The sequence below is a fragment of the Panthera leo genome, chromosome D1, assembly GCF_018350215.1.
Source record: "Panthera leo isolate Ple1 chromosome D1, P.leo_Ple1_pat1.1, whole genome shotgun sequence".
In the NCBI taxonomy this organism is placed as follows: Eukaryota; Metazoa; Chordata; class Mammalia; order Carnivora; family Felidae; genus Panthera; species Panthera leo.
Window position 1 is genome coordinate 40,680,710 of NC_056688.1, and position 23,824 is coordinate 40,704,533.

The 23,824-nt window shown below is 41.0% G+C and overlaps 1 protein-coding gene across 1 annotated transcript in view; it reads right to left on the bottom strand.

Annotated features, from left to right (window-relative positions):
* The window catches only part of LOC122201174 (protocadherin Fat 3-like), a 272,884-nt gene extending 256,560 nt beyond the window's left edge, over window positions 1-16,324 (bottom strand). The window contains exons 1-2 of the mRNA XM_042907116.1: window positions 16,312-16,324; window positions 15,030-15,344 (exon numbers count right to left, since the gene is read on the bottom strand). Of these exons, the coding sequence (XP_042763050.1) occupies window positions 15,030-15,344; window positions 16,312-16,324 (328 nt within the window). The remainder of the gene's footprint in view (window positions 1-15,029; window positions 15,345-16,311) is intronic.
* Window positions 16,325-23,824: the final 7,500 nt, after the last annotated feature.

A 23,824-nucleotide genomic window follows, 5' to 3' on the forward strand; every position in this document is an offset into this window, starting at 1 on the left:
GCGAGACTTTGGAGACTCTGATTATCAAAGCCCATGGTACACCGAAAGTCATTTCATTGGGCACTAAAACTACTTAAATACTAAAATTATAGAAATATGTCTAAATCTAGTTTTGTAATAAACCATTTTAATAAATACCCCTATTTCCCGGGCATGAACATCATTTCTTCAAGAGGAAAGCATTTCTCACTATGACAGAAAACAATTTAACTAAGTAAAAAATGAACAATTTAGTATGTACATAGCCAAGATGAAGTATGTCTTTATAAAATGGGAAATTTTACTGAGAAGAGAAATTAACTTAAGTGGTAGGAGGTAAAATTGGATTTGTCTTGCTTAACTGAAGAACCGGCAATGGCACCATATTTAAAAATGGTGCATTGGCAAAGGCTCAGCACTGTCGGCATGTAACAGTCTGTTTCTAACGTGATGGATTTATTTTACATCTCCTCGCTCATGTTCTCAGATGTTTTCCTTCCTGAAACAACCAATAAATATTATCACCATTTATTATTGCCAGAAAAAAGTCCCATAAAGAACCTTGATATTATTTACTTAATCTCTTTATTTTAAAGCTGTGTGACAATAGCAATAAATAACCGTTCGTGGTGAAATGACTCTGGACTATGAGATCTTACAGGATAGGGTCCTCGCGTTACCATCCTCGGACCCTCCCTGCTTAGCATGGTACCTGGTATCCAGAAGGCATTCATGAAACATAAACATGTAATATATATCTGACCCTTCACACATTTCTTCAGATATATTCTTCATCAAAATTCAAGAAAGGATTCTTTACGAGCAAATTCTGTTGAGAGGCAAGAATTTTGAATGCATTTAATATTAACTATAATAGTATCTGTTGAACACTTCATATGTACAAGGCTGAGCTAAATGCTTTATAAAATACATGAGCCCATTTAATCCTCACAACTCAGTTAGTATCTCATTTTACTGACGGGGAACCTGAGCCATAAGAAGTCAAAAACTTGTCCACTGTCAGATGGCTGGTAGGTGAGTGAGATAGGGGCTCCAAATGAGAAGTAATCTATGCTTCTCATGGCTGTACTGGGAGAATTTCACAGGGTGAATTCCTAGACAGGTTAAGGATAAGTAAAGTTGTCTAAAATAGCCTAATTCACTTTTAACAGAATTGTTGGTTACTTTTCCTATGGAATCCTATAGATACAATTTAAAACAGTACATATCTACCTAAGAATTATTGATAGAGGCAGGGCTTAATTCAAGCACATGATGGAGATCACACATATTTTAGGTCCTGACTCACAGAATTTCATAAACGAAAGATAAAAGTGCTGGTCAACGTTCAAACTAATGTAGATGAAAAATCCCAGAAATAACGTGACTTATAAAGACAAATACCTTTCACTGATCTCACCCCTAATTACCAAAACTACAGGGCTCTTACAGTTTTTAACCTTTGTGCAGCAACCAACATTAGAGAACATTCCTTTTTTCTGAGCCTCTCTCCTGACTTGGTTTCTACAGCAACAGTCTCTCATGGCCCTTTCCTTTGCATAAAGAGAAACCCATTTCAAGCTTTGATAGCAAAGTTTGTGCTATTACTATAAGGTATGTTAGAGAACCTAACGGCAAAGAGCACAGCTGAGTTTCACCAACACTAGAACCAGTCATCAAAAAGTCTTCAGGATCAAGCCTATCAGAGCCTGTCTGTCTGCCTGTCTGTGCCTCAGCTGTTTGCTGCACACAGCCACTGTATTAGTCTATTCAGGCTGTTTTAACAAAATATCATAGGCTGGCTGGCTCATAAACAACAGAAATTTATTCCTCATAGCTCTGGAGCCTACAAGTCCAGGTCAAAATGCCAGCGGTTCGGTATCTAGTAAAGGCCCGCTTCCTTGAAGACTGCATCTTCTAGCTGTGTCCTTACAGGGCAGAAAGGGAGAGGAATCTCTCTGGAGTCCCTTTTACAAGGGCGTTAAGCCTATTCCTGAGGGCTCCACCCTCAGGACTTAATTATTTCCCAGAGGCCCCACCTTCATGCACCAGGTTTCAACGTATGAATTTTGGAGAGGCACAAACATGCACCTGTAATTCTCAGGTTTACAGCTCCTCAAGAGATTATCTCTGAATGCCCATAACAGATTCTCAGAAGAGAGAATCTTGATCCAGTGTCAGGGAAGGAAGGATTGAGGGAATTGAGAAAAGGGTGATGATATGGGCTGGTCAAATATCTCCAAAGTTATTTACAATAAGGTATCCTCTCTGTGAAGGCTGTCTGCACCTCTCACGTTCACCTCTTTTCAGAGCCACCAAGTCCTGGGTAATTACTTCTACTCCGTCCCTGGCATCAGCACCCCTTTCCTTCTCTTCAGTGCCATGGTCCTTTATAGACACCAGGACTATCAGAGGTAGAGAGGGTCTCAGAGCCCTCAACAGCAAATAAATACCCTTCCTCATCCCGGCTTCCCATCGGTGTTAGGTTGAAATGGATGCCAAGTGCGAGCATTATATGAAAGGCTGTTATAATCAATTAATGATGTCTGTGGACAGGAAAAAACAGAGTATCGGTACGTGAGTCAGGTACTGATACTTTCGACTCTTGTTCTAATTCTTTGATTTACAGGTGAGGATTCCGAGGCCTATAGGAATGAGGTAAACTTGTCCACTGTTATAAAAGGAGTTAGTGGCAGAGGCTGGGCCCAAGGGGGGTGGCTGGGTGGCTCAGTCAGTTAAGCGTCCCACTCTTGGTTTCGGCTCAGGTCATGATCTCATAGTTCCTGGGTTTAAGCCCCACATCCGGCTCTGCAACTGGCACTGCAGAGCCTGCTTGGGATTCATTCTCTCTCTCTCTCTCTCTCTCTCTCTCTCCCTCTCTCTCTGCCCCTGCCCCACTTGCGCTGTCTCTGTCTCTCTCAAAATAAATAAATAATTTTTTAAAAATGTATTTATTTATTTTTAAATCTGGATAACCCAGGGGTGCTTGGGTGGGTCAGTCAGTTAAACATCCGACTTTGGCTCAGGTCGTGATCTCACAGTTCATGGGTTTGAGCCCTGTGTCAGGCTCTGTGCTGACAGCTCAGAGCCTGGAGCCTGCTTTGGATTCTGTCTCCCTCTCTCTCTGCCCCTTCCTTCCCCACTCGAACTCTGTCTCTCTCTCTCAAAAATGAATAATCATTAAAAATAAATAAATCTGGATAACCTAACTACTGCTACTTGTGCTCTTTCCAAGGCATTTGCTAGTTTATTCTTGGTAAGTAGACATATCTAAAATAGGGAGAGAGGCTTCTAGAAACCTAAGAGAGTGCTCTCTATTTAGCCCCATCACAGTTCACTTTTCAGCTACATCTTAGACAGTCACATATACAGAAGTTAACAGGGCAGAAGGACACAATCTAACAAGATGAAATTTAATGAATCCATAGGTAAAGTGTTGAAAACATCAACTTTCTAAGGCCTTAATCATACAATGTGGACATTGACTTCAGTAAAACAAACTCTATACGTGAAAATGACGTCATTTAACATTTATTGAGAGCTTACTACATGCTGCGTACTTTTTAAACTACTTTATATATATTAACTCATTTAATCTTGCTTGCAAGCCAATTGGTTAGTTACTAGAATTATTCCATTTTCACAGAGGAGGAAACTGAAGCTCAGAGAGGTTATGTAACGTGCCGAACATCGCACAGCTAAGAAATGGTAGAGCTCGCATTCAGATGCAAAGACATCTGATTCTAGTGTCCAGGCTCTTGAGCACGACTCCGTTTGGCTTGTCTCCTCCCCTGCATTCTTGTGAACCCTAACTACGACTATGCATAGCAAAGCGCGAAACAAACATTTGTCAGTTTGCCACAACAGAATCAGACTGCGATCAATAATTCACTACATGCTGGGTTTATAATTTTGTTTGAGGTCCATGTGCTTTCCTAGAACGATCTACCTCTATGTGAATAAAATGTATAGATTTCTGAAACACTTCAACATTTTTGTAAGGATGTCCAGAAGCTAGGAACAAAGTCATTCAAAGATGACAAGGAAATGACAAGAATAGAATACAAAGTGGTAACAATACTAGAACTGGACTTTAGGCTCTCAAGGTTAATGGTGAAACTATGTTTTGTCCTGTATTAGCTTTTCGGGTAGAAACTTCCAGTGCTTTGAAAGAACAGCGCTTCCAGAGAATTTGCTTTAAAAGACTGAGAAATGTGGGGCGCTGGGTCCCTGCGTCCGACTAAGGTAATGCCTTAGTGCGGCTAAGCGTCCGACTCTTGGTTTCAGCTCAGGTCAAGATCTCACGGCCGTGAGATCGAGCCCTGTGTGGGACTCTTTGCTAACAGTGTGGAGACTGCTTGGGATTCTCTCTTTCTCCCCCTCTGCCCCTCCCCTGCTCCTATGTGCATGCACTCTCTCTCTCTCAAAATAAATAAATAAGCATTTTTTTTGAAAAGACTGAGAAAAGACAAAATGAGCAAGACTGATGAGCTCCTGACTCACCACTGGGACACCAGGTGCCAGTCAACAGTAGCTTCCAGGTGGCCTCACAGGCCCTGAGGAGCATGAAAGTGCCACCGGAGGATGATCTCCCAGAAGACCTGGAAGTTTTTAGAGTGATGTGATGTCACACCAGTCCCTCATCAAAACCCTCATCCTGGGGCGCCTGGGTGGCTCAGTCGGTTAAGCGTCCGACTTCGGCTCAGGTCATGATCTCTCAGTCCGTGAGTTTGAGCCCCGCATCGGGCTCTGTGCTGACAGCTCGGAGCCTGGAGCCTGCTTCGGATTCTGTGTCTCCCTCTCTCTCTCTCTCCCTCCCCCGCTCAAGCTCTGTCTCTCTCTGTCTCAAAAATAAACATTCAAAAAAAAAAATCCTCATCCCATTTAGAATCACCAAATAAATAAACTTAACTAGATCACAACTGCAAAACAAACCAAAAACGGACTGTCTGACTAAAGTCAGGCTTGACCAGTGTAAAAATTGCTAATAGTGTTAACATCTGGTCTAGTAAGCAGGGCGCTGCAGGGCTCTGCACTGGGGATCAGGGATCCTTGGCTCTGCCCACCACCCTCACCCCCTGAGGAGAGCTCAATCTTCCCATCTGTTCCCCAAGACGGCACCTTGCAGCAGTTTGTAGCAGTTTGCTACGGCTGCTGTAACAAAGAACCACAAGCTACAGCGGTGGAAGCTAGAAGTCCAAACTTAGGGCCCAGGCAGGATCATGCTCCCTCTGAAGTCTCTGGGGGCAGGGGATCCTTCCTTGCCTTTTGCCTTTTGCTAGGTTCCAGCGGTTGCTGGCAATCCTTGGCATTACCTGGTTTGTGGCAGTATGATGCCAACGTCTCCATCTTCACAATGTCTCCCTGTGTTTGTGTCTCTGTGTCCGGATTTTCCTCTCCCAATAAGGATCCTGGGTACTGAATTAGGATCCACCCTAATTCAGTGTGACCAAATTTTAAGTTAATTATATCTGCCCAGACCGTCTTTCCAAATAAAATCATATTCATAAACACAGGGGAATTAGGATTTCAACATCTTGTGTGTGGGGGGGGGGGTGGGGGTGGGGACACAATTCAACCCGTAATACACCTGTTTTTACAGTGTGCGTACAATCATCTGAAAGACTTCCCTTGCCCCCAAGGTTCTAGGGTCATTAAAGTGTTTCTTGAATTTGCTCCCATTTTTTCAAATTACATAGCCTTTGTCTTTAGCATTATGGATCATTAATCAGACAAACCCTTGTGCGCTGACCAGCTGGGTGACCCTGGCAAGTTGCCCAGGAGTCCGGAGCCCCAGTTTCTTTCCAGGATTGTGGTGGAAGCTACAAACACAGCATGGCTGGGGGCACAGAGCAGACCTCTGCCCTGGGTGAAGGTTCCTCTTCCTGCACCATCCCATCATACCTGGGAGAGAGAGGCACATGCCCAAGGAGTAGTATCCAAGAGTCTCCCAAACAGTGGCGGGGAAGAATGCAGAGAAGCAAACAGTGGTTTCAATTAAAATTCACTGTTTCTCTCAGAACAGAAGAAAGTAATAAACCAATGCTGTAAATTAGTGCTGTGGAATTAATGCCCAGATAGAAGAAATAAAAGAGAAATTTATGACCTTAATCAATCTCTTTTTTTAATACATATATATACAACTCTATCATCTGCTTTATTTACTCCCTCCCAAATAATCCCCTGTAATTTTCAGTGCAGCTATGCCAACAGCTGAGCCCCAGGGGCAGGCTGGATATCTAGGAGCCCCACCTCTCCTCCCTGCCCCTTGCCCCACTCCTCCTCCGCACCCCTCCTCCGTGGGTTAGCAGGACAGGGGAGCAGCCTGGAAGACTGAGCAACACTACCAGCCACACTGAATGACCAGCACCCTGCCCCCTGGGGGTGGGGGGCACCTCTGAGCCACCTACACAGCTGGTGGGTCCCCAACCAGGCAGCGGCATCATCCTCTTCCCTCCAGGTCTGCCTGCTCAAGCCTCTCACCCTTTTACCAAATTTCCCCATCCCTCACTGTCATTAGGTTTTATGAAGTCCTTTTCCCAAGTAACAGTTGCATTAACTCAAAGATGTGAATGTCCTAAGTGGGAAAAAATGCGTACTGTTGCCCAAGTAGCAATACCGTCCATTGAAACTTGACTTAATTTGGGGGGAGGTGGAGGTCAAAGATTTCCTTCTTTATTACTGATGGGGGCACCAGTTCCTATTTAGCTAAGTCTTTCCAGTCCTATGATGTATCCAAAGATGGTGATCTGGGATACTGGTCTGAGTCCCCACAAATGTACCAGTTTTGGGGGGCTTGTGAATGAACACTGCATACTTACGAGGGATGCCAGACACCTCTAAAAGCCCTAATCTACACACATGACTACAGAATCCTCAACGGAAGTCTAAAGGTTTTTTTTTTTTCTTTTCTTTTTCATCCACCTTTATTCCAGGGAAGGAACTATCCCCATATTTATCCATCTGAAGGCTGACATTAAGCAGAAACAGGATTTGGAGCTGTTTAAGCATTTCAAGGGAATAAACCCTGGAACCCTCAAAATAATCTCTTCATGCTGTCTTCTGAAGAATGCTGTTCAAAACTGACTCTGATGACAATTTTGTTTCAGTCAAATCCTCTCCAAAGACTTAGAGGAGAGAAAAGGATAACTTTATCTGCATTCATTCTGTTTGAAGTTTTGTTATTGTTTTGTTCTTCTTTTTCTAATGGAGTTGATTTCAAATATTCAGAGCCTTTAAGACACAAAGAACCTGGAGTCAGAGGGAAGTAAGAGGCAGCTTTCGGTTTTTCCCATATTTACATTACTTCATTTTACTATTAATGAGATATATGTATGTATATATATATATGTCTATATATAGGTATAGGTATAGATGTACACACTATTTTTTTAACCAGTCATTCATTTTGTACAGGATGCTTTGGTAAGGGTCACATGGAGAAGAGTCCTGCAAAATATTCTGCATTCATTCAGTGGTTCTCAAAGAGGGCAATTTTACTCCAAGGAGACATTCAACAATGCCAGAAGGTATTTTGACTGTCACAGCTATTGTCCTGCTCAGTCATGCATAGGGCAGCCCAGACCACAAGAGACTAGTCCAGTCCAAAATGTTGACAGTATTGAGGTTGAGAAACTCTGAAATTAGCACTTACACTCACAGCCAAGCATGCAAACAAAATCAAGCCAGAGGAAGGAGAGGCAGAGTCCACAACAGGAAAGAACATATTCTCCGGTGCGATGGCCAGCCCTGACCAAGCCCTCTGCACCCTCAGAACCCCCACCCCGACCCTTCAGCCCACAGTGGTGAGTTGATCAAAATGGGAAACCCACAGCCTCCCAGGGAACATAATGACAGTGCAGAAAAGTTCCCTTTGTCCTTGTTCATTTGGAGCACATTCACAGGGATGCAAAGGTCACCGCTGAATTTAAATAACCCCCTGTGATAAATCTGCATGAGCCCGATTTGTTCTACTGGACTTGTTGGATTAAATGAACACAATTTAATGTTCTATAGGACAAGGCCTCCTTTCATGGCTGAAAGAAGGAGCGAGGGTGATTTACAGTTTCATACATACTCATTCGCTACATTATCTGCTTTGTGCCTGTACTTGTGAATATCAACTCCTCATCTAGAGGCCATTTCTACCCATTCAGAAGAATTTAGTTTTCCATTAGGAAGGAATAAGGAATAAGAGATGGCAACAAGAGATTTTTACACTGTTCAGTCTGAAGAAAAGGCACTAATATTTGTACCCTTGTCCCTCACCTTCTGTGATTTTTCTTTTTAGTCCCTGGTTTTGTACATAAAGCAAGGGTCCTGCTTTCCAGGAAAAGGTAGCTTTGTAAGCAGATTACCACCAATCAGGGCTGTGTATAAACGTAAGGATTAGGTTACTTAAGACAATAAATTATTTCTGAGTACCACTATTTTAGGAACTAACAACATACTAACATCAAATGTTTGTTTATTCATTAAAGTAGGTCTGACTTCCACTTAGTAACAACTGCTGCTTGCATTCTGTATATTTGGAAAAAATACAAGTGTATCCAGACATTATACAACCCAGATTTTCATTAACCATAAGTCTTAGGAATCAGTGATGTTCTCCCCATGGATGATTAAAAAGACTGGATTTTCATTTATCTCCACTTCATAAAACACAAGGGATAAGCAAGGCTATGGGAGTTGATTTTGGGGGTGCGTAAAGAGAGCACTTTGGATTCATAGTCACACCTCAAAACTCCAGCACTATGAGGCAAGAGTGTATGGATAAATTACAAGATGGGCTCCCTTGTCCTCAGTTGTATGTCTCAGCACTGTGTTACCGCTCTCTTTTGTTTCTTTTGGGATACTAAAGACTAGAGTCCTGCTAACCAGGCTCTCCAGGGAATGAACATCAGCCTCACCCGGGAACTTGTTGGAAATGCAAGTTATCAGGCTCCACCTCAGGAATCTGCAGCCTAACAAGACTGCCAGATGATTATTATCAAGCCGAAGTGTGGTCTAGACTTTTCCCTCTATTATCCTTCCTGCTTACTTACCCACCATGTCTTAATACCATATGCCAAAAGGCAGGCTGATAAATTTGAGGTTGACGAAAAAACGGAGGACATCCAGTATTTTAATAAGCTACCCCTCCCATTTTAATAGGAGAAAAATGTCTAGATCCAAAGATACCGATGGATGAAAGTAGAATTTGAGGTATTCCTATAGCAGACACACTTTTGAAGAGGAGCTCTTCCTCTCCACCCACCTGGTGGGTGCCCTGGTACCTATGTGTAGGTATGTGTACCTACACATAAAGTGCATTTCGGTCAGGTTTATCCCAAGATGCTCAAAATGAAATCAGAGTTCCGCTCCATCACCACTGAAACATAGGTGGCGATGCCAGTGATCAAAGCACGGGTCAAAAGGAGACAGACATCACAAGCACAAGAGGGAATTCAGAAAGCCAATGCCTTGGATAATCAACCAGCAGAAGATCTGGAGGAAGCAAGGATCATTTTCAGACACAGGCTCACAGCAGCATATCCTAATCCTGCATGCATGTTTAACAGAGGCAAAGGAAGACAATAAAGGGGTCTTTCTTATGTTTTTTCCCCTCTGAAAGTATTATTTTAAGTCAGTCTCTCAAAGGAAAGATACACAACCCAAGGTTTTTAAAAATCCAAGTATCATCAAACTAAAAACCAGAAGAGATACACGTGTTTGTTACTTCTAATATCTTAGACACTCCAGACATTTATGAGTTTTTCAAAAATCTTTTTCTAATGGTTTAATGCCTCTCAAGCCAGCTCAAGAAGCAGCAGATGGGCTCTCAAGGTCAGCTTAACTTGTTTATATTCCCTTGGTAGTTTTCTGGCTTCTCTCTCTGCAGGTGGACCAATTCTTCAGGGCTCACTTCAGGTCTGCGAAGTCCTTGCTCCAGGCCCCCTCTGACATGGTACACTATTCACACCTTATATTCCACGGAGTCTGACCCTTTATTTCTTACAAACTGCCTTATATTCTTGCTAAAGTACATAGTAGGTGTGACGGTCCTGTTTTTCCCATAAGAATAAAATCTCTGAGAAACTATCTTATGCTTCTGTTATATCTCCCATCCTGCAACACCTAGGGTCAATAGAGGGGTGCCTGGGTGGCTCAGTCGGTTAAGTGACTTCAGCTCAGGTCATGATCTCACAGTTCATGAGTTCAAGCCCTGGATCAGGCTCTGTGCTGACAGCTCAGAGCCTGGAGCCTGCTTTAGATTCTGTGTCTCCCTCTCTCTCTGCCCCTCCCCCACTTGCGTGCTCTTTCTCTCGCTCTCTCTCTCAAAAGTGAATAAACATTGGGGCGCCTGGGTGGCTCAGTTGGTTAAGTGTCCGACTTCAGCTCAGGTCACGATCTCGTGGTCCGTGAGTTCGAGCCCCGCGTCGGGCTCTGGGCTGATGGCTGGGAGCCTGGAGCCTGCTTCCGATTCTGGGTCTCCCTCTCTCTCTGCCCCTCCCCCGTTCATGCTCTGTCTTTCTCTGTCTCAAAAATAAATAAAACGTTAAAAAAAATTTTTTTTAAAAAGTGAATAAACATTAAAAAAACTGTGGGGGTGCCTGGGTGGCTCAGTCGGTTAAGCAGCCGACTTCAGCTCAGGTCGTGATCTCGCGGTCCGTGAGTTCATGCCCCACATCCGGCTCTGTGCTGACAGCTCAGAGCCTGGAGCCTGTTTCAGATTCTGTGTCTCCCTCTCTCTCTCTGACCCTCCCCTGTTCATGCTCTGTCTCTCTCTGTCTCAAAAATAAATAAACGTTAAAAAAATTAAAAAAAAAAACTGTGAAAAATGGGATGCCTGGGTGGTTCAGTTGGTTAAGCATTTGACTTCAGCTCAGGTCGTGATCTCGCGGTCCGTGAGTTTGAACCCCATGTTGGGCTCTGTGCTGACAGCTCTGAGCCTGGAGCCTGTTTTGGATTCTGTGTCTCCCTCTCTCTCTGCTCCTCCCCCACTGACGTTCTATCTCTCTCTGTCTCTCAAAAATAAATAAATTAAAATTTTTTTAAAAAGTGACTTTGTATTAGGAAGTAAATACGTTAAAAAAAAAACTGAAATAAAACAGCAGCAGCAGTAGACAATAATACACTTTAATAAACATGAATGGAAGGTTCCAGTGCTACACACCACGTAGTAAGGAAAAACACCGCTGCCTTTCAAGTATGCCTTCCTCAAAATCCAGTGGAGCTGTAAAGCAGTATGTGTGCAACTTACACAAACTTTATTCTAGTGGGGAATACAGGATGATTATTAACAGTAACAATAACAACTAACATCTACTGAGTGCTCTACTAAATGCTGGCATGAATGGTTTCCATACTATAGATACAACTAAAGTAAACATTGTAAAACCATAGAGGAACTTCTCACACCTGTTTCCCAATTGAGCCTGGAAGATTAGTCAATGGCCAGCCTGGATTTTTTTTTTTACAAGGGTTGGAAGGAAGCATTTGAGTTCCTACTTGCCCAAAGAGGCAAGGGAACAACAGCCTGATGGGTGGGTCTCCCTCTCAGAACATGTTGGTAGGGCTCCAGCTACTGGATAAGGCATACATATACAAGGAAGCAGCATTAGATTGAACTCAGTTGCTCAGCCTTGAGTTAATCAAGGGTTTTCTGTACAGCTCAGAAAGGACCTCAGAGTATTACTGCTTTTGTTTCTCCTCTTAAGCCACAGAAATTACTGAAGAAGTTCCACAGACCACTGATTTTTACATGGTTTTAGTATGATAGGGGGAAAAAAAAGGCTTTTTGGGTTAGAGAACAGTGTTCAACAGAGAAATCTCTCTCCCTTCCTGGGTGGACATCTGTTATCTACTGCAAGCTATGGACCGAAAGTATTGACAGTATCTGCGTGTGCATTAATCATTTAAATCTTATTTATTATGTAGCACATTGACAAAATAAAATGAAACTCTATATAAATTTCAGCTCTACCACAAAGGAAGGAATAAAAGGTCAGTCTACATCCAGTTGCAAAAATCTAAAGCAAAGATCCTTACTAAATATACTGGAGAAATAACTATCTCTGACAAATGGCTTTAGAAAGACAGGAAGAAATGCTAAAGAATAAAATGTCTCTGTAGAGAGTTTGTTGAGTTGGTTAAAGATTGCTCAGTAGACATAGAAGCTTCACCAGGCTTGCAGTTCTGAGAATCTTAATAGAAATAAGGGTAGTAACAACATGACTCTCACAGAGCTCGGTAGTTTACCAGCAACCTTCACACAAACCACGACTTTCAGTCTTCACGAGCAAGCTCTATGAAGTAAGCAATGCCAGGGCACCTGGGTGGCTCAGTCGGTTAAGCAGCCAACTTCAGCTCAGGTCATGATCTCGCGGTCCATGAGTTCAAGCCCCGCATCGGGCTCTGTGCTGACAGCTCAGAGCCTGGAACCTGTTTTAGATTCTGTGTCTCCCTCTCTCTCTGACCCTCCCCTGTTCATGCTCTGTCTCTCTCTGTCTCAAAAATAAAATAAAAAATGTTTAAAAAAAAAAGGCGAAAAAATGAAGTAAGCAATGCCATTTTCCTTTTACAGATAAGAACCAGAGATCCAGGGAGAGTAAACGGTGTGTCTGTAATCAGAGTTAAGGAGGACTGGATGGGGTACCACCTTCTTTGCAGAGTTTCAATGTTCCAGGCACTGTGATAAGCACTTCACAGAGGATTCCTGGTAACAATCCTTTCTTACTGAAAACTGAAGTTCAGAGAGGTTCCATAATTTTCCCAAGTTCACAAAAGCTGGTGAGGTCAGGAGTGTCTGATTTGGTTTGTTTCCCCTGCTGTGGTTGATGGTGTTTCCCAGCTAGCGAATGCAGCACCACAATTTAAAAACCAGGACTTCTACTCCCGAATGCTACCTCCTCCATGAAGCACTCCCTGACCATCACTCTTGCCAACACCGTGTTGAGTGAAATTCCTCCAACATAATCAATTATTGTACTCCTTCACTATATAGTAAATATTTGTTATTTTTTCAATTTTTTACATCTTTGGGTCCTAGAAAGGCTTGGACCATATCCTAAGTTTATATCTCTAGTTATTAGACTATATTTGGAGACTAGAAGACACCATAAATGTTTGGTGGATGAAGAAGTAAAAAAATCCAGTATTTTCTTATCATGTGTTTGAGAATTACAAAGTAATGCTACAGATTTAAACAATTAGACGTTAGTCTAAAATGTCATTCCTGGCACAAAATTTTTTTTTTTAATCTATGGCAGGGACAGATAAATTATAAATATGATAAAGGGCCTTCTTACACATTATAGGTTAAACTGTGATAATACAGGGGTTTCTGACAATTCATGTAAACTTCTAAAAGCTGCACAGAAGACAACTTTAGTTACATAAGTCTATATGCTCTTCTCCATATATAATGTGGCCTATGTTCTTCACATCCAACCCACATTCTTCCCTGTGACTTTATTCTAGAATATTTTTAGCAGTAAGTGGAGGAGAACAGTTGAATCCTCCCTTCTACCGTGTCTTTTAACCTATCAAAAAGAGGGTGGTCACTCACCATGAGGGACTCAAGTAGCAATGGAATCAGAGGGAAGACAGAATGTGACTGGGGGTGTTTCAGATTCCACAGGGGTTGTGAATTGTGAAGATTTCTGTGTCCTCAACATGTTTACTGTCACACCTTGTCAATGTGCTCACTCTCTCTTGACCTTCTAAAGTATCTGCATTCCCTTCTCTGTCAACACACTCCACACAGCCCTTACCTACAGTGAGAAAGTGAATCAGGAGAAGCTTCCCAGCACAGCTCAGGGGTCCCTCAGATGCCCAGGCAGTTTCCCCTACTTAACATGGCTCATAAAGGTTGGACTAGCCTCTGTGTCTTCTCTTTCAAGTTCCAGTGGACTTCAATCAGACACAGATAGCTGATGACCACTCTTGGTCTAATAATGAAATGCAGGTCAAACAGTGACTCAACACCATTAGAATGCGAGGCTCTGCCTAATGAGAGGACCGACCCACTCATAATTAGAGAAAATCAATTATTTCCAAGAAACTTGGCATTCTCTCCAAATTATGTTCATGGGAAGCTGACATTTATAAAATGCATGGGGTCAGCTGTATGTTCCTACTTGAACGAACAGAAGCAGGAGAAATAACCATCAGCTCCATCAGTGGTTTGTTAGGAACGCTGAGTATGTCCATCCACACCGGCAAACGTCAATTAGCCTAACTTATGACCACTGTCAATGCACTTGCCCAGCATGAGGCAGTAATAGCACCTGCTTTACAATCTTCTAAGTTTCAATTAACTCAAACTCTACCCATCACAACTCTCACCGAGTGTTTGACTCTCCCACTCAGATCTCAACAAGGCAAATCACAAGAGAAACAAGGAACGTCTGAGACCTTTCCGGTATATGTACTTGTCTCAGAATGCACACACCTGCCCCTTCTGAGCCTTAGCCAACAAACTAAGTTGTCAGTACAATTTTTTAATCAAAAGACCTGAAAATTTAAAGGTGGTACATTTTATGTAAAGATTGAGATGCTGGAAGTTTTTCTAAACTTTGATACTTCACTCTTGGGTAGTCTAGGAATTGCAAAAAATCTGGGGCTTAAATTTACAGCAAGCTAGGTCCAACAAAAAAGAAGTTCTTAGAAGTAGAGGTGTCACAAGGCCAGCTTACCCACAGAACCCAGCATGGGCCACATAATCTCCCAAGAAGGACAAAGGGGGCAATTGGTCTACTGAGTGGCCTGGGAACTCCTTTTTATTATTATGAGTAAAGCAAATCTAAAGCTTTATGTGAAAGCCTCTAATTTCCATTAGATCACTTCTCCTTGGTATCAGCTAAAGTTAACACATACCAGCCAGAACATACCAAGTAGAATGCACACCTTTTCAGAAACTACCTCCAGAAAAAAAAGAGAATGTTGTTCTCCACACAATAAAATAAGTTAAGGGGAAAAATAAAATAATATAAATAAGCAAGTGTCAGGCTGATGGATTTAAAAGTTGGACAACCAATGGAAAAAAAGTCAGATGAGCATTTCCTTACCTGTTTTGGTATTGATGGCAAAAAAATTCTGGGGATTCCCACTTGTAATCCTGTATGTCAGTTTCTCGTTGGAACTGGAGTCTGGATCCTCAGCTTGGATCTGAATGACAGATACATCCTTTGGAGAATTTTCCATGACAACAGGATAATAGATAGGTTCTGAGGTCAGTGGGGCATTGTCATTCACATCTTCAATTTCAATGTAGACCTCAATGGTGGAATAAAGTGGAACCACGCCCCGATCTGTGGCATACACGGTCAGCCAGTATGACCCTGTTGTCTCTCGATCAAGAATGTCTGCTGTAGAGATGACTCCTAAAAGAAAGTAGAGAGAATAAGACTGCTACAGTAAACTGGAAGAGATGAAGTAAACTGTCCCAAATTTAGGGGCGGGGGGAGGAGGTAGTAAGTAATCTTGGCATACAAAAAAAAAAAAGTCCTTAACACAAGATTCAATTAAGATGTTTTTCTTTACAGAAGAAAATTAGTTTCCACAAAACCTTATTAAGTAAATAGCTCCTCTTCCATTTGAAAAGTCTAATTACATTCACAAATACTTTATTTGAATTTGGGGGAATAGACATATCTCAATGCACTGCAAAGACACACACAGAGAAGACAATAGGGAGCAATGGGAAGGGAGGAGGCCAGAGGTCAGAACACTTCCCGTGATGCATGGGAAATCAGGGCAATATCAGGTCAGTATCTCCATTTGACCTGATACTGAGTTTATTTTCCATGCAAGGGAAAGCTCTCCCAGGGTAAATTATTTTATCTGTTCATTCACAAAAATGAAAAAGACCTTTCAAATGTTCTTTTGCCAGTAAGGATGGAAAATATTTTGCATGCAAAGATATAAGCCTCCTTCACACGGTTTCCCTGAAAACCAAATGTCACAGTTATTCCAAAAGAATGAGAGAAGAAGCCATATGAGCACACTTTCTGAATGATCTTTACCCCCTCAAGAACTCTACAGAGGGTGCTAAATAAATTCTGAGCTACTCTGAGAGATACTCATGGACAATCATTTTAAATTAGAAGCAGAAAAATGCCCGATCTGCTCCCTTCACCTTTCCCATTTCATGGTGGAAACAAGTGCCAACCAGGAAATCAGATGTCTGCCAGAAAAGCTGGAGAGAAAACACAGTGCTCTTGAATATCTTCACAGCCCTCACTCAAATCACCAGGCTACAGAAACTTAATAGAGGAGTGCCTAAGCATTTTCACTGTGGTGGGAAAACTTGGGCTCGGCTTATAAAATCTCTAACAGCAGTCAGGATACTTGTGGAAGGCATGCAATTCATGTAAATCCTTATACCCAAAAAGAAAGCCATGGAAAAAGTCAAGAAATCGTTCTCTAATCTCTAATAGATCTGAATCCTCTGTCCTCTGTATTCTCATCAAAGTTCAGACTATGTGTATTAGGCACATAGTTTGACCTACAGACCCTACGTAAGCAAAACGCCAAGTACGGCAATTGGAAGAGAGGAGGGAATCTGTCCAGAAACAGTGGGGCTGGAATTCTCAAAGTTGCCCAAAACTCAGAATAACTAAACTATTCAAAAGGAGAGAACCTAACTGATGGTGAAGATTCAGCTCCAAAGTTATCCAGCTAAGAACCTTGCATACTGTTATGCAACAGGACAAAAGATAATCTTTTTTTTTTAAGATTTTATTGTTAAGTAATCTCTACATCCACCATGGAATTCGAATTTACAACTCCAAGATCAAGAGTTACACGCTCTCTCAACTGAGCCAGCCAGGCACCCCAGTACTAGATAATCTTAAATATTCTCAATGGAAATATATAAGACATATGGGTTCCTATAGATTCATGGGTGTTATCTCAATGTCAAAATAGAAATGCCAATATGGCATTAGGAGGACAGATAGCAGATAACAGGGTAGGGAGAAAAGCAGGAAGAGTAAAACACAATGAGTATAAACATAATGCTATGTGTCCATTGACTAAATTGAGTGACAGGCAGCCTTATAAAAGGGGCTGAGACAGTGTAGAACGTCAACATGACATTAAGGTCCAGAGAGGCTAGAGGGCCGGAGACTGGGTCAGACATGAGCACCTCTATAAGGCTCAGGCCTACCACAGACACCGTGGCCAGCTTTCTGGAACACTCACAGCAGTCAGAGCCATGAGACACTGTGCACACATGGGTTTCACTGGCACCCAGGGGGATTAGAGCTTTTCAAGTCAGAGGATGGTCAGGTGACAAGAAAGCAAGCAGTCTCTGGAATGGAGACAAAGAGTAGGCTGGCAGGACCTGGGATACAGGACATGGGTTGCAAAGAATGCTCTAAAGATGCATGGGAAGCATGGGAAGCACTGAGAAGCTGGGCATGAGATCTGTCAATTCAATTCATAAGCATCTACCGGACCCTGTGCTGGATACTGGAAGAACAGTGATAACTGAGAGAAGATCTCTGTCTTCAGAGCACTCATAATTTTGCTGAGAAGACAGATCTCTGATGAGGAGATATGCTCTAAGGGGAAAATTGCACAGCCAACAGCCAGGAGGACTCTGTCTTCTCTGGTTTTGTACTGGTTTGGACTGATATACTAGGAAGGGCAAAAAACCTGGCACCAGAAGAGGGTAGGAGGCAAGTGAAATAGCACTTACTGAGCATTTATAATGTGCTGTGAAGCTTGCAACACAGCTTCTCTGTAATATGAGCTTTATAATTGTCTTCTATGGATGGGTCAGGAAGTCTCAAGTGTGAGTAGGTAACTTGTGCAAGGTTGAAGGGCTAATTGTAGAACTCAGGTCTGTTTGTTTCAAATGCTCTAATTTCAAATCCAGACTCCTGGATTTACTGTTTTGTAAATCTACCTGTTTGGTAGAGTACTACCTGTTTGGCCATGGACAAGGTGTTTAAACCAAGGAAGTCTAGCTTAATCATGTAATCATGATTACATGTAACCAGTGATCATGTGATTAAATGTATGTCAAGAAACCGGCAAAATACTTGTAACACAGTAGATGCTGAGAATATGTTATGTAAATGTGAATCAAAAGCAGTACTGGAAGCCTTATAAACAGTAACCACATTCAAAAGCAAGGGACAATGTTGAGAGGAGAGACTTCTGGCATGGACTGTTGTCTTAGATATTTCTCTCTTCTCTGTTCATGTGGCATTCTTTCATAGTCTTTGTGACTTGCCCATGACATACCTTTTTGTGAAAATAACTGGCCTATTTGGGAAATAGTAAAATAAGACCACTAAAAAGAGAACACAACACAACAAAATCAAAGAAGTTGGGTCAGTTTTGTTTGTATCTTGGCTGACTACCTACCACGCATGCACTCAAACACTCACATGCACGTATAAGCACATGCACACGCGCGCGGGCGCACACACAAACACACACACACACACACACACGCACACACAGACCTGCTTTGTGATCTCTGGAAGTCACTTAATTCCCTTTTCTAGCACCTGTCAAACTGGAAGATAGTATATCACAGGCTTTGGACATTAAATGGTTTTGAGGGGCACCTGGGTGGCTCAATTGGTTAAGCATGCAACTCTTGATTTTGGCTCAGGTCATGATCTCACAGTTCATGTGACTGAGCCTCACGGAAGGCTGTGCACTGACAGCCAGAGCCTGCTTGGGATTCTTTCTCCCTGTCTCTCTGCCCCTTCCTTGCTCACACATGCTATCTCTCTCAAAAATAAATAACCATTAAAAAATATTTTACAAAATGATTTTGATAAGTCCTTGGGTGAAAGACATCCACTAATGCCAATTAAAATATGAGTGGAACTTTACTTCATTTTTTTAATAAAGGATCAGATATATCCTCTAGAAATTAGAATTCTTTCCGATTAAAATACAATATTTACAGCTATATTTAGTCACTAACTAGAAGTGGGGATGAGTATCTTGGAACTTAAATGTTCAGAGATCAGGCCAATGCTCTAAAATTTTGAGGAAAAAATGACAAGAATGATCCTGAAATGTGTTAATCATTATTCTCAGATTCATCCAAGGCTCCACATTAATCTAATACAACAAATGCTCAGTGACAGCATTTTTTTGCTTTCTATTATGTTCTCATAGCTAATTATGACATGGTCAGAACTAAAAAATGTAAGCCCACATGACCTTTCCTATTAAGCAAAAACTCACTTTTGAGATTGCCCAAAGATCACCAAAACCATGTAATGAGCCCTTAGTTTTGTGATAACCACCATGCATTAATTTCTTAAAACTGAGGTATAACTGACAAATAATAAAGTATTCCATTGTATGAGTATACCAAGATTCGTTTCAATCATTGACTTATTGATGGGCATTTCGGTTGCTTTCAGTTTTTAGATACTACAAATAAAACTGCTAAGAACATTCCTATGCAAGCTTTATGTGCAAGTACCTCACTAGCAGTAAATATGGAACATAGCAGTTGTTATACATTCTCACTTTTGGCATACTTTGCATGGTAAGTTTCCTTAAGTTCTGACATTCCAGTGCTATGCAGTGGTGGCTTGTAATTTTAATTTGCATCCTCCTGCTGATATTGAGCATCTTTAAAAGTGCTTCTTTTCTTTTCTTTTTTTAACATTTATTTTACTTTTGAGAGACAGAGGAAGACAGAGCATGGGTGGGGGAGGGGCAGTGAGAAGGGGGACACAGAATCTGAGGCAGGTTTCCAGCTCTGAGCTGTCAGCACAGAGCCTGACGCTGGGCTCAAACCCACGGACCGCAAGATCATGACCTGAGCAGAAGTTGGACTCTTAACCGACTGAGCCACCCAGGCACCCCTCCCTAAAAGTGATTATTTTCAATGTGTATGTCTTGTTTGGATAAATGTTCAGATTGTTTATCCATTTTTTAGATTAGGGTGTTTGTTTTCTTATTACTGAGATTTAAGAGTCCTTTATATGTGGCTAAAAGTGTTTTATCAGATATGTGATATTCAAATATTTTCCTCCAGGCTGCTGCTTATCTTTTCATTCTCTTAATAATAGCTTTTGAAGCACAGAAAATTTTAATTTTAATGATATCCAATCAAAAATTTTTTTCTTTTATAGATCATGCTTTTGGTGCATCTAAGAAATCACCTAAGAGGTCATAAAGATTTTCTCCTACATTTTCTTCTATAATTTAATAGTCCTAGGTTTTATATCTATGCTCAATTTTGAGTTAATGTTTATATATGGTGCAATATATGGGTCTAAGTTCTTTTTTTTCTTTTAATGTATGTAGATATTCATGGTTCCAGCCATATTTATTGAAAAGATGATCTTTCCTCCACTGAATTGCCTTTGCATCTTTGTCAAAAATCAATTGATCATGTATATATGAGTCTATTTCTGGACTCTCCATTCTGTTCCATTGATCTATTTTGCTATGTTTGCATCAGTATCACATTGTCTTAATTAATGTAGCTTCATAGTAAGTCTTGAAATTAGGAAGTGTTAACTCTTTCAATTTTGCTCATCTCTTACAAAGTTGTTTGGGCTATTCCAGATCCTTAGTGTTTCCATATGGAGTGTAGAATCAGCTTTAGAGTCCATATAAAATTTAAGAAAACCTATTAGCATTTTAACTGGGATTGTGTTAACTCTATAGATCATTTTGGAAAGAATTGACACCTTAACAACTTTGAGTCCATTGATCCAGGAAAATGGTGTATCTCTCCATTTATTTATGTCTTCTTTTATTTCTCTAAACAATGCTTTAGAGCTCTAGTACACAGACCTTGTACATCTTTTGCCAAATTTATCCCCTGGAATTTCATATTTTTATTGCTATTGTAATGATGTTATTATTTTAATTTTAATTTTAATTGTTGTTTGTATATTAAATATGATTGATTTTTGTTATGTTATCTTATATCCTGCAGCCTTGTTAAACTCACTTATTAGTTGTAAGGAGTTGTTACAAATTCCATGTCATTTTCTATATAGATGATCATATTACCCCCAAAAAGGAACGATTTTACAACCCCTGTCATCACTACCAATACCTCTGTACCGATCACTGTTTGATCATTGTGTGTCTGGAACTATAAAAGGTATAATAAATGCATTCTTCATTAAAATGTCTTAGCTGTTCATTCATTCAGCGAGTACTTATTGGTGCCAAACACTCATAAAGTAGTTACTATTTCTATTTCCTTATTACAGATGAGAAAACAGATTTAGGTTAAGAAACTTGCCAGTGATCACTCAGCCAGTAAATAGAAAATCTAGTTCTCAAACTTTGGTCTGTCAAATTCGAGACCAGTTGTCAACCAAAACATTATATTGTCTTCTTAATTCATAAACATATCAAATACACATAGTATTTCATGTCCAAAGATATTTTTCCCACTGACAGAGTTATTAATTGAGCAAACCATATTAAGTTAATATTATACCTTCCTGTTTGAGGTCTCCCTCCATATTGACTATAAAAAATTATTTAAAAAGGTTCTTCTTGGTCTATCCTTATAGAATATTAAAAAAGTATCAATTCTCTGCAAAGAGAGTCTGTTTGTTTTGATGTATAAAAAAATGCATATTCTTAGTCCATTAGCTAACACAGTATTGTTAGCTAATTGATCTCAATACAGATAGCAGTATTGATCTCCACAAAGGAGCCTCCTTTCATCTGCCCATTACAGAAAATGGGCTCTATAAGGAGAGTTTCTATCTGGTGCCTGGCATAGAGCAGGCATGCAATAAATTTGTTTTTTTTCTTTTTTATTTATTTTTAAATTTGTTTATCTATTGTGAGAGATAGGGGGACAGGGGCAGAAGCAGAGGGAGAGAGAGAGAATTTACGCAGGCTCCACACTGTCAGTACTGTCAATGCAGGGCGGCTCAGTCGGCTGAGCGTCCAACTTCAGCTCAGGTCACGATCTCACGGACCGTGAGTTCGAGCCCCGCGTCGGGCTCTGGGATGATGGCTCAGAGCCTGGAGCCTGCTTCCGATTCTGTGCCTCCCTCTCTCTCTCTGCCCCTCCCCCGTTCATGCTCTGTCTCTCTCTGTCCCAAAAATAAATAAACGTTAAAAAATAAATAAATAAATAAATAAATAAATAAATGCAGAGCCAGATGCGGGGCTCGAACTTACAAACCAGGAGATCATGTCCTGAGCCCAAATCAAGAGTGGAAGCTTAACCAGCTGAGACACCCAGGCACCCCAATAAATCTGTTTTCATGAAGGCATTTTAGCTCCTGACATCCAATCAAAAGTAGGTTAGTTTAATTCACTTATGAGATAAATCAGTCTCACCTGATCAGACCTGAAAGGGACTTCAAAGACCGGTAGGTATTACTGACCGCTAGTGAAAGCATCCTTCCCACAACATCTCTGATGGGACACCCAGCCTCTGCTCTGAATCTGGTGACAGGGCCCTAATTATTTACTAGGGAGTTTCAGCTAACAGGAAGTTCTTCAAACTGAGGCCACTCTCTCTCTAGTTCTGAATGCTATTTCTACCTGTACCCCTGCTCAGATCTCAAATAAACCAAAACAGGTCTGCAAACCACCATTCACCTGTGATAGGTCTTCAACTATCAGAAGATGATCCTCTCTTTCCAGGGTTTTTCTTCTCCAATCTATGAGTTCTGTCCTCATGTGCCATGTAGGCTTCTAGTCCTTTCTGCCTCCCCATCTCTGCCTCTGAAATCAATAGGACATGAATATCTGTCCATTCACAAGTGTGTCCAAAGGGGGGGGTAGAAATGGGTGGTTAATAAATCTTACTTAAAAGATAAACCAGGGCCACCCAGGTGGCTCAGTTGGCTAAGCATCCAACCCTTGATTTCTGCTCGGGTCATGATCATAACAGCTCCTGAGTTCCAGCCCCACATCAGGTTCTGTGCTGGTGGTGTAGAACCTGTTTGGGATTTTCTCTCTCTCCCTCTCTCTCTGCACCTCTGCCACTTGTGTTATCTCTGTCTCTCTCTCTCTCTCAAAAAAAAATAAATAAACTTTAAATAAAAAAAGATAAATCATCCACAGTGAGCTTTTAGCATGTTCCAGATAGTGCAGTTCAGTGGCAAGGGCTCAGGTGGAATATTCCAGATGGGGATACATCCTACCCTCCCATTTGCATCTACCACGTAAATGCTAAAAGCAGATTCAATGGAGATGCTTGAATTTATGCTGATACGTATGAAAATGTCATTTAAAAAATTCTTTAAAAATACAATTGGGGTTTTTAAATATTTTTTTTAATTTTTGAGATATGCTCATGTTTATACATTTTTTTCTCTTCCTATTTCATCTTTCTTTGATGTATAATAAGGGCAATGGAGGACTGGAATTCTTTGGGCATCTTAATATTTAGTTTGTTTAGTTGTAGAAGCAGATACACAAACAGTAATTAATTAATTGCTACAGAACCATGCACAGCTTAAACTGGAATTAGTTGACCCCAGCGTGAATCACATGCTAGTTATAATTGTTCCTTTTCGTTCAAAAATATTCGAAAATATATATACATATATATACATATATATATATATATATACACATACATATATATATGTATGTATACACACACACACACACACACACACACACACACATATACACATTGTTCTCATTGAATAAGCTCTAAATATTTGATATGAAAGAACAATTGTATGGAGCTGTTCATAATCAGGTGACCATTACATGCTAGGTTACTCACCTTATCTACTTTCCAGCCATATCCCCATAGGCCACATCCTAGGTCTCACATGACATCTTGCTCCAAACAAATCACACCCCCAAGCCCCCAACAGTTCTGTCAAAAATGGTTCAGGGGATGCTTTGGGTGTGGGGAGCTTATCACATG